At 39.9% G+C, this 11,698-nt stretch overlaps 1 protein-coding gene across 2 annotated transcripts in view; it reads left to right on the forward strand.

The window, feature by feature from the left end:
* ARHGAP18 (Rho GTPase activating protein 18) overlaps positions 1-11,460 on the forward strand; it is an 85,517-nt gene extending 74,057 nt beyond the window's left edge. For both annotated transcript variants that reach the window (XM_031610418.2, XM_031610412.2), the window contains exons 13-15: positions 3,019-3,143; positions 4,886-4,947; positions 7,345-11,460. In XM_031610418.2, the coding sequence (XP_031466278.1) occupies positions 3,019-3,143; positions 4,886-4,947; positions 7,345-7,436 (279 nt within the window). In that variant the 3' untranslated portion in view covers positions 7,437-11,460. The remainder of the gene's footprint in view (positions 1-3,018; positions 3,144-4,885; positions 4,948-7,344) is intronic.
* Positions 11,461-11,698: the final 238 nt, after the last annotated feature.

Raw genomic sequence — 11,698 nt, forward strand, 5'->3', positions numbered from 1 at the left:
GCAGCTTTACATATCAGAATATTTTTTTGTAATTCAGTGCTGATGATTTTTATAGTAAAATATGTCTTTTTAATCCACTAGAGAATTATGACTGAATTCTCATGTAATACTTACCCCAAATTCTTACCTAAACGTAAATGGAAGTTTGCTATCAAATAATTATATTTAAGCCCCCAAAATCTCAGGGGAATCCCTGCAAAATTAAATAGTAGAATTTTTTCACACATTTTTTACTCCTGCTCAAAGCTTTCCATAATTAGGGTGCCTGGGAACACAGTACTCTTAAAATCATATTCCCAGGTATGATATGGCTTCATTGTTAATGACATTTATACATTTTTCTGTGTGGCTGAAATTGCCTCAATTCTTTAAGAAAAAAGCTTTCCCCCCTCCCCCCCCAATTACTGTGCAGTTCCTGGACTAAACTCCACCATTAAATGGCAAGTGAGGCACTTAAACTTGTGGTGAATCACCACTCTGGTGAATGCTGTTTGAAACTGTTGAGAGTTAATTATCTTGCTGCTGAATAAAATGTAAGTAAAAGTTATGCATACTGTGGCACCCCATGTGGTTAAATAGAGATAGCCAGAGCTTGAGTCACTTCCATAATCTTCAGAAATATCTCAACATTTTCTGTGGCAGTCAGCTCATTTGGTAATCTGCATAAATTTTATATCTCATGAGGCCTTTCTATCACTCTCTCTCCCCCTTTTAAGAAATAGCATTTACTGTGCAAGGGGAGCAGATTTGGGGCAAAATCTCTGTACAGTGCTGAGTGTGGTTAATGGAGTTTATGAAGGCTGATAGCTTTTGGGAGCAGCTAAGCATGCAATTCTATGGCCCAAGTTTGTGTTAGGGAGTAAGCCTTTATGCTATGGTGGGTGTGCACAGTGCTCTAGCCAGGCAAAGAAAGATACCCTCGTGACTGCAAATTTATTCACTAGAATAGCTAATAGATACCACCTGTCACTGTATTCCTCTCTATATTGCAATTGTTCCTAAATAAAGGAGCAGCCATGTTGGTGGCAAAGTGCAATGCTACTGGGCTTATCTGATACAGCTGTACATAGCTGACTGTCCCAAGTGAGGTGTACTACTTGCAGTGCAAAGAGAACAACTGCATCCCAATTCTTTCAGGCTTTGTCTATCAGTTAGCAAGTTCATTTTGAACTTCAGTTTTATTCTTCGTAATCCTTGTGCTTCTTCCTTGGTTGATATCATATGCACATTTGGTGAGTATAAGCCCATCATCTGAGTTGCAAGTGAAAATACTGTGCAGTTGCTTCATCCCTCTCTTTGTCTAGCCTGATGAATATCCAAGCATGTCATGCAAAGTGAACAGCAAGAGACCCACTGCAGATCCTACAGCCTACACTGCAGTACCTGCAGCTCTTTTGTGAAACATAGATCAAGTCTCTATGAAAAGCCCTAACTTGAATGTTTTGAATCACGCTACAGTTCCTTCTGTAAGTCTGCTGCTGCATGACTTATGATCACTGAATTTTCTGTCCCACCAGCTTATATAGTGAATGGACTAGAGGATGTTCATTATCTGTTCTTCTCTAGCTGGGCACCATGAACATACTGTTCAGCTGAGCATGAATAAATGTAGGTAGTGAAAGTGGCAAAATGCATTCATTAGCTGAGTTAATAACGATTCTGTTTAAATAAACAGAGTAATTACCTTGCTTGATTTCTGACTGTAATGTTACTGCTCGGTGAACATTTCTCATTCTTCTTTCATGCACTCAAGGTGGGAAATCATTTATTAAATGACTGCTGTACAGAGAAAAGGACTGTTAGCCAACAACTTCATTAAAATCAACTGAAACAAAATAGGACAGAATTGTATACTGAAATGAAACAAATTTACAGTATATTTGATAAAAGACCATTTAGGAACAACAAATAGCCTCTTTATCTTTAAAAGTTTCGTATCTTTTTGCTAGGAAGCATGATCCCAACAGTCTGGAAGAAGAGAAAAAGATGTTTTAACAGGAGTTAGTTTCCTATCCAATAGCTACAGCCATTGTTTCCATGGGTGAAGGCCTTAAAGAATAGATCAGGCAAATTTAGAGATAGGTATATGGAATTGCTTTTTGAGATCCTTTGCAGCCTTATGAATCTTTGATTGCATGATGACTATGAAGCAAATTCTCAGTGAGCACTCTGACTGAGTTGTGAGTGTCCCTGTTCATTGCAGGGGAGTTGGACTAGATGACCTTTAAATGTCCCTTCCAACTCTAAGGATTCTATGATTCTATGTAGGAGTTGAACAGAAAAACGATCTTGTGGAGCCCTCCTTCTCTATAGGTGATATGATTGATATTTGTCATCAAGGATTTTTAGACTGATATAACATACAAATCAATTATGTAGGTTGACTTGCTGAAGATATTCTGGAGAATCAGAAATAGGGATAGAAAGCTCTTGTAGTTAACATCTGTTTCTATAGGAAATATTTCCTGAAAATAGGGATCACTTGAAGCATTCATAGATCATTCTACTTTGTGTTATCTTTCTTTTCTTTTTCTTTTCTTTTTCTATTTTTCCCTTTTCTTTCTCTTTGGGCATGAAATTCAGTTTGAATGAAAGTGGAAAGGTTTCTTCTGGAAGTTTCCTCCTCTGGAAGGAGGGCATGGAATGAAGGAACTGCTTGGCTTTCATGCCTACAGCAAGTCTTTCCATCTTTTCTGTGTCAGTCTCAGATGCTTTTTGTCATACTTGAGTGTGTTCTTAATGTAGCAGTAGCTGTTATTTCTAACATCTTCGAAAAATAATTAAGCACTACTATTCTTTTGTTCTAAAGTTCTTTATGTAGGTAAAAAGAGATTTGAAGGCCTTATGCAATTTACTGAATTTCTCTGTAGTTACCATGTTTCTGAAGTGAAGTGTAGTAGAAAGTGGTAAAGTGCACTTACAGAGCACCGTACTGTTACTTATTTCATACTGTATTTTGAGTAACTCATCAAAGCCAGCTGCTCACAGCTTTGTTCCAACACCGTTATTGCTTTGCAGGCTGATGTTCCTCAGGGAGTGATACGGGTGCAAGCACCTCATCTTTCAAAAGTTTCCATGGCAATACAGCTGACAGAAGACCTGAAAGCCAGTGATATAGTAGCCAGATTTCTCAGTGAGAAAAGGTACAAATACATTTTTATTAACGTGTATTCTATCAAGGAAAAAAGTTTAAAAATTGTTTGAATCAAAATGAGTTCATGAACTTTGGGGTTGAATTTAGCCCGTTAGAATATACGCTTGAGGAATTAATCTCATGTTTCTAATGCCTCTAAAGCTCACGAAGCCCTCAGGAATGCACGAAAACTATTAGTAAAAACTGATCAGCCCTTTAGTCTGATGGGTTGAAAGAATACTTTTGTTATGTTCTCAGAAGAAGAAAGGATATCCAAGAAAACAAGTCTAAGAAAGAAAGAGATGAGGAAAAGAGAAAACATCATATAAAAATGGCATTAATATATTACAATAGTACAAGTATTGGAATATAGATAACTGAAAATGTTGCTCGTGCGGTGTTTTAAAAGGAAAGTTTTAATTATCCAACTCCATTGAGAAATGAAGAAGTTTTAGAAAAGATTTTACATATATTTTATATATACATGAACAAAGTAAGAAATCAGAATGGATTTAGCAAAAAAGCCCCAAATCATTAACATACGTGGGTATCATATACAACTATTCATGCTAAAGGAATAACAGTGCTCTGTGTGAAATCAAGAAGACAGTTTTTCTTAAGAGCTCTTCTCAGGGGCTTATATTTTTGAAAGAAAGTTATTTTTTTGGCTGCACTATAGCATATATTATTAGAATTAACCAGTGAGAAAAATAAAATCTTTTTGTAATTCGGAGACCTTATTCCTCCACTGTATGTTTTTTCACTTCTTTTAGTTGCAGCAAAATTAAAACCAGCAAGAATATGGTTTCCGTACCCAACCGCTTGGCTTTTTCAGACATATGAAGTGTGTGAGGCCAATACTTATTTTTGCAGCAGCAGTGAAAGAAAAATTAGAGGGTAAATATCAGGCTACTTGCTAATAACAATTGAATGCTTTTCTAAAAACCACAAATTCTTCACATCTATGAAGGCTGCTCCAAAAGTAATGCCTTCTCTTTTATTGGCTCATGACATGAGAGTTGGTGGTGTGGCAGTAGAGGTTGAACCTTCCCACCGATAGTCCATTATATGTTGTTGCTGTGTGACAGATGGCAGCAGAGGGGCAGTCTGACAGAATGGTGTCTGACATGTAAGTGCCCATGAAGCAAAGGTGTGGAGTTGAATTCCTCTATGCAGAAAAAATGGCACCCACTGACATTCACTGATGCTGAATGTTTATGGAGTCCAGATGGTGTTACGTGAGCACAGTGAGGCAATAGGTGCTGTGTTTCAGCAGCAGCAACAATGACAGTGGTCACCTGCACTGGTGGACATTGTTACAAGCATGGGATGCAGATTATTGCTCATGGGTGGCAAAAATGCATAGCTAATCATGGTGACAACATTGAAAAATAGTGTTTTCTTGCTGAGAGCTTGTTCTATCAAATAATGTTATTGTGTTCTTTTTTATCTGTTGTAGTTTCCCTGGAAATACATAGGAGGTATTACTTTTGGAGCGACCTGTGTATCTTATTTGTACCTTTTCTGTAGTTTATTGCTCACTTGCAGGACTATTTGCACTAGCATGCAATGGTGTTCTTGTTCACTTTATCAGTAAATGAGTATAAACAAAAAGGATTTACAGCTGCTGCATTGCTGATCTTAATTAGCCGAACTTCTACCAGAAATGTCTCAGTTGTTGGCGTACAAATTCTTTGCTAGCGTACAAGCTCTTTTGCAATACAGTTAATCTACACTTTTTGTTCCTGACAGTGGAAATGTCCAAACACTCAAGAAAGAAGAGGTCTTCCTTTATGAAATAGGAGGAAATATTGGTAAGAATGGCTTCTGTACAACTTTTTTTGCCAAAATAAGACTGTTCAGCACTTAATATATGGATTTACTGTGTGACTACATTTATTCACATCCTAAAGCAGAAAGTTAACCTTGGGGAGAAGGAAGCAGAGAAGGTGGTGTAATCATCATATTAGTAGTACGTTATTACCTGTTCTAGAGGAGGAAGACTACTGTTACAGATGTTCCTGATACCTATGTACAATAAAGAAGCATAGAAAGGTTGGATTGGAAGGTGCTTAAAGTTCATCTTCTTCATCTCTTTGTACTGAGGCATAATAGGTGAACTTACAGCCCTTATGTTCTTCATTGGAGTGTTGCTTGCAGGCTCCAATGACTAAATGACCATTAAAACGGAAAAATGACTGAGTAATGAAATTTTCAAACAGTTAATCTCTCCTCCTCTGTGTAACCACTGATTAAAGCAAATAGCAGATCAGCAAGGTGAAGGCCAAAGGCTAACACTGAAAGCAGTTCAGAAATTTCCTTTGATGAACACGAAAGTACTTTTGTGTTAGAAATCAGTTCCCATTATTTTTCATATGCTGAGCAAAAAAATAAAAAAACCCGACACACCTCAAAACCTAGAAGACAGCATTGTATTGAACTTACATCCTACATTCACTTTTTCTATATTAAGCTGTATTTGAAAGCATAAAATTTCATGAATATGCCATCTGTACTACATGTTTAAATACTACATGTAGTTGCTATTTTTATCATTATTCCATTTAACCTAATCGCTACTTCAATTTATTTTTTTTGTCTAAACTGAAAAATTTAATGTAAGTTAAAAATAACACTCTCATATTTTCCCTGCAAGAGATGTTTTAGTGCTTTTAGTAGCTTTGAAGACCAAAAAATAAAAAAATAAAAAAAATAAAAAAAAATCTGGATGCCAGATTAGTATATTATCTTTCTCTAGCATATCCATTATATACTCAGTCTTTCAGCTGAGACAAGAACTCCCTGATATTAACCTGCAGGTTGACATAGACCAGCTTTCCAGATCTTTGCAGTTCCTATCTTCCCAAAGTAGCTGATGTACAAAGAGCCCAAAAGGCAAACAAGCTGACAGGCTCATAATGCACTCATATGCTTATGCTCACATTTGTAATATGAGCAATGCTGACGTCCTTTACCCTAACAGATGGAGCTGCTGAAGTTTCCAGACATTTTTTGGTGTGCCCAGTACACTGGGCTTCATGGCACTCAACAGGACTTCTGCTATTGCTTCATGAGCATGACTGGATACAGAAATCCTAACATTTCAGAATGGTTTGGGTTGGAAGGGACCTTAAAGATCATCCAGTTCCATGCCGTGAGCAGGGCTCCCACCCACTAGATCAGGCTGCCCAGGGTCCCATCTGGTGTGGCCTTGAACACATTCAGGGGTGGATCATCCACAACTTATTTCATCCTGTGCTGTCACTGAGGCACTTGTCCAGGAGTGTGGGTGGTACATGGCACACAGGTTGGGATAAAAATGACTGAGAGACAACAGGGTGCCAGGCAACCAGGCATGGGGAGGGGATGGAGGTTTATCAGGAAGAGCCTATTTGGGCAGGCAATCTCATTTGCTTGCCTGCTCCAAGCAGAGTGTCAAGACAGTTGGCAGGCTGATCCTGCTGCAGGGTAACATCTCTGCTTGCCTTCTGCTTTAGGAGAATATATTTCCAGAAACATCTGGTTAGCAGATTAAAAAAGCTACCAGTCACCTCAATTACTTGAAATGGTGGAGCAGGAGAGGTACTGTAGTGTGTAGCTGCAAATGCAAAAGCCCGTGGGGAAATGGGAGGAGAAAGCTGATCTTGATGGAACAGCATGTTTTTTTCATCATAGCTACTAGACAAAAATGAGTTTCTTGTAATACACCAAAAACATTGTACTACTTTTCTCTCTTTTGTCAGTAACCATTAGAAGTGCTATGCATAAGTGTTAACCAAGAGAAGCAGAGTCGGGAATAATACCTTCTTAACAAGGACAAACCCTGCTCAAACTTTCCATTTCGGAAAAGAAAGTAATGTTGATGGGCTTCAGTGGAATTTTGAATTAACCACAAGATAACCAGGGCCCAGTTTTCCTTTATTAAACCTTCAGAGAGTGGAGCTTCCATGCAAATAGTCTGAAGAATCTGACCCAGTGCCACAGAGTTGGAACCTCCCACAGCTTCCCTCACAGCCTCAACCCTGCATCCCTTCTTCTCCAAGATGGATGAGAAGGTTAAAAGCACTTCTAGGCTTTAGCTGTCCATTGTTAAATACCACAGAAATAGCTTGAAAACTGAAATGGAATAAACCAGCAACTTTGAAAATAACTTCTTATTTTTAATTTTTTTCTTTACTGATGTAGCCACATAACCTCTTTTTTTTTTTAAGGGGAACGCTGCCTTGATGATGATACCTACATGAAGGACCTCTACCAACTCAACCCAAATGCTGAGTGGGTTATAAAATCTAAGCAGAGCTAAGCAAATGGCAAAAGAACAAACGATGGACTTACTTTGTAATGCTGAATTTTTCAAAGGGGTAGTGTGTTCTTTCAACATTCAGCTGTATTATATTAATAGAAACTTACCTAGTTTAAAAAAAAGAAAGGCAATGGAAACCCAACAGTGATTACTAGTAAATTTTCACTTTTACTTACAGCAAGATACCAGAAAGAACTTTTCCCACTCATTTGATATGAGAATAAGTCAGTTAAACATTTTAATGGCACTAATCTCCCTTGATGATACTCCCATCTGGTAGGTCTGGTTTCAGAAGAATTTATTTTTCAAACAGATGTTTAACCTCTTTATGTTAGAGATCTAAAATCTGTTTGCATAGAAGTGTGTGTTCACATAGGTTCTCACAGTGGTAGGACACTGGAGAACCAAATCCTGATCAGCACTTCTGAATGGTACAGTATTAAAAATACCTAAAACCGTTTCTCAAGTAAGTGTGAAATTCGCAGGAAAAAACTGCAGTACAATATATATTTTGTCTTTGGAAGACCTAATTTTGTTCACTTTCTAGGTAAACTTTGATAGAAACTATTTAAAAACAACTGTGAAAATGCTTTCTATGCATCTTTTTGCTAGATCTTTTTAATATTTTTATTCTTATTATGGCTGATTGTATTCTTGATACTATTTTTTTTTTTTTTTTTAAGTAGGACAGTATAACACAGTGAGTCATTTTTAAATCTCACCACTCTTGGCAGTGTCCTTTCTGAGATATTGTCACCACTAGAAAGATGTCTGAGTTTTTCAGCAGTGATACATGGATATGTTGCAAATGTTTATTTCAGGGTTTTTGGACATCTGATAAATTGCAGAGCATTTTGTGAACTGCCAAAATCTGCCAATTATGAGCACAATAAAGACTTTCAGGGTGAATAAAATAACTGTGGAGAGAAACTGTAGGCTCAGTTTCACAGTAGCAAACTACCAAATCTTTCACTCAAAATCAGGGTAAAGGTCTGCTGTGGAGTGTACATAGGCTCTTTGGTATTACCTACCACCAGCTTTACATCTGGTCTATCCTGGATGAGGTCAGAATCAAGTTCTACCTTCCCTGATAGATGCTGTCCAAACCACTTGAAAATTAATAGTCCAGTGGTGAATTATTGCACATCCTCCTCTTGGCGGGGAAGAAATGACTGAATTCTCCCTGTGGAATTCACTGATACTGAATTACAGACTAACATGGCTCACTGCAGCACAAAGTGCTGTGACTGTGGCTTCAGAATCCAGTCCCATAGCAATGCTTTGGGCTCACAAACCTGTGTACCACTTCACAGTTTATTTGTAAACTAGCTCACCCCTGCTGTAGCGCATACCTGTGTGCTGACCTGAAGTAACTACTGTGAAATGATATCCTTGGAACTAAGCATTTTCTTCCGATGCACACAGAATTACATTGACCTCATTGGGAATGTCTATATACAATCAAGAACTGCATTTGATTTTTTTTTTTTTTTTTTTTTTTTTTTTTTTTTTTTTTGTACTTGATCAAAGCTGATTAAAGGAATCAGGGGCCTTTCTACTGAGCTTTGGATGCAGGCCCTGGCTGTGTTATTCCCAAAGAAACCACTGGAACTCTATTTTATATACAAGCAGTGAAGTAGAATTCTGACAGGTCATAGACAAATTTGGGCACCTTCTGATTAGTTATCCGCAGTGTATGAACAATTTGAGGGGTGTAAGTATTCACTGTTTTTAAAAAGGCTCGGAGAGGATGCAGTGAAGGATTCTCCAGAGCAGGATGAAGGAAATTGGAGACTCCTGTAGCAGGTCTGCTCCCAATGCTCTGCCTCTGTGAGTACCCCCATGGTGTTGGACTAAGCCATGGTAGCACTCCCCATGAGACAAATCACTTTGTCAATAGAACAAAACTCACTTGCTGTTCTTTACGGGATAGAGTAGAAAACCAGATCAGTGCTTAAGCAAAATATTTATTAATCTAATGTAATACATAGAAGGTGTTTTTGTCATGTAAGGCAGAAATGATGTGTTGTAGTACATATAGTTCTGTAAGCGACTGCTCGCAACCGGGACGCCAGGTGTTGTTTGAATCAGGAGCAAAGTGCAGAGGACGGGAACAGCTGCATGGTTCTGGCATAACATTACAACCTGCTGGCTATGATCTTTTAAATAACTTTGTTTCTGGTTTAGTGCCATTATCTTTTTTTTTTTTTTTTTAATTTAAAAGGCTCTTTTATAATTAAATGTCTTTTTTTTTTTTTTTTTTTTCTGAACGCTCTTCTCCTTTGAGTTATTGTGTGAAAGCTTTCTGTGCACGTCGAACACAAAACGACACCGAGTGGGGGTTATTTTTTCGATTTCACACCGTGCATCTTTGCGTGGAAAGAGACGTTGCTTAGCGGCACGCTCAGTTACACCGTCCTGCAGCCTGACGACAGGAGCGCTGCTGCTCAGCGCCTACCCGAGGCGGCACCAACGCCACCGTTCACTGAGGCCCCCGCCCCGCTCCGCCCGCTGACGGACGGCCGCACGGAACGCGGCCGGCCGCGGTGCTACGGCGCCCCCTCGCGGGCAGAGCTGGATCCTACGCGGCTGTGAGCGGGCAGGCGTTGTCTTACGAGAGTGGGTGCGAAGCGCGTTCCCTGCTCTGGGTGGCGTTTCAGATGCTTTTGTTTGAATGTTAGGCGAAGAGGTGCCGCTGGCTGCCCGTTTCCCACTTCCCGGCCTTTCGTCGCCGGGTGGCTGGTGCCTCCTCCTTTCCGCCGCTTCCGCCCGTAGTTCTCGCATTCCCCTCCCACGGGAGAGCGCTGGAAGGGTGGCATCTTCCATCCCACCTTCGCCCTCCCTGAGCAGCGTGCAGGGCCCTCGGCTGCAGGCCAGCAGGGGGGGTTTCATGGAGCTAGCGGGCAGATGAGTGGGTCTGGGATGTGCTCTGACCATCGGGCAGCACTACTGTGCCATGCAGGTGATGGAGCGGGGCACAGGTTGACCAGAGACTGTGGAGCCTCTTCCTCGAAGATCTTCAGAAGCCACCTGCTTCTGCTCTAGGAGTCCCTGCTTGGGTGGGTGTTGGAGCAGATGGGCACACAGGTCCCTTTCCACCTCAGCCGTTCCGTGTTAAGCACTGGCAAAGCCTCCCGTGAGGCTGCTCTGAACTCAGGGCCTTAGGAGATGCGCCCACTGAGGAGGAAATGCTTTAGGAAGTCCTGCCTAAAACTTTTTGCAATCCATTACTTTTTTTTTGTCAAATATTCTTCCTAAAGTTACTGAAGCCGTTTAATAAAATGCTCTCTTTTACTAAGCGTTAAGAGTTAATTTGTGGTAGAAAAGCAATCTCGGTAGAAGATTTGCTAAGTGAGTGATTTCCTCTAATGCACTTCAATATATATAAGAATTGAATGTCTGTAGCACTTCTCTTTCTAAAAAACTGCAGCCATTCAAGAAGAAAACAATGTGTATGCACTAATTTTACAGCAACGTTTACAATAATTACTTTTTACTAGGGTAATGCTTGCAAGATCTTCAAACCATTGTTTCTGTTTGCAGATGAAAAGGCAGGTAAGCACTTCTCATCTCAATTTAGCAGATGGGAGAACTGTTCCTAGATGGCTTGCCTGGGGCTGAAGGGGTGAAATCAATCTGATTTGTAGAAACCAAATATAATCCTCCAAAACTGTTTGAAAAATCTGCCATATCACCAGTAACGGGACTTCAGCAATCATAAATCTGACTTCAGGGGACAGTTTTAATAAATATAATACTGTGAGTTTTAGCCTGATTTCCAAAGGAAAGTGTCTGGGGTAATCTCGCTGCCAGTGTGTGTCTTCCCCTAATTACTTCTGGATCCGCTGGCAGACTTCAATCATTCTTGGCAGACAGAGCTGAGGGAGAGAACGTCTCAAAAATAATTAAGTTTCTATGAGTTTCATAAAAGGAGGCGACTGGAAGGAAGACAGAGGCAGAACAAGCCCTTTTGGTCAAAGGAAAGGTGACAGCATAAATTCTGCCTTTATATAGGCACTGGAGATACGGGGGCTGGCTTTTGTGGCGTAGCTTGTTCCTAACTTCTGGTTAGCACAATTGATCTCCCTTCCTGCCCTATTGGGTTCAGCAACTCAGTAAGAACCCTCCCTGCTGAGCTACCTGCGAGGTGGGAAGCAGTAAACTTGTGCCCTCCTCTCACAGGTCTGTTGGGAGTCACCTTCTCCTGAACAAAGATCAGACCTAAAATTGGCTAGTATCAAATGGCAGTGTTCACGTATGTG

Source organism: Phasianus colchicus, chromosome 2 (genome assembly GCF_987193195.1).
Source record: "Phasianus colchicus chromosome 2, bPhaCol1.hap1.1, whole genome shotgun sequence".
Classification (NCBI taxonomy): domain Eukaryota; kingdom Metazoa; phylum Chordata; class Aves; order Galliformes; family Phasianidae; genus Phasianus; species Phasianus colchicus.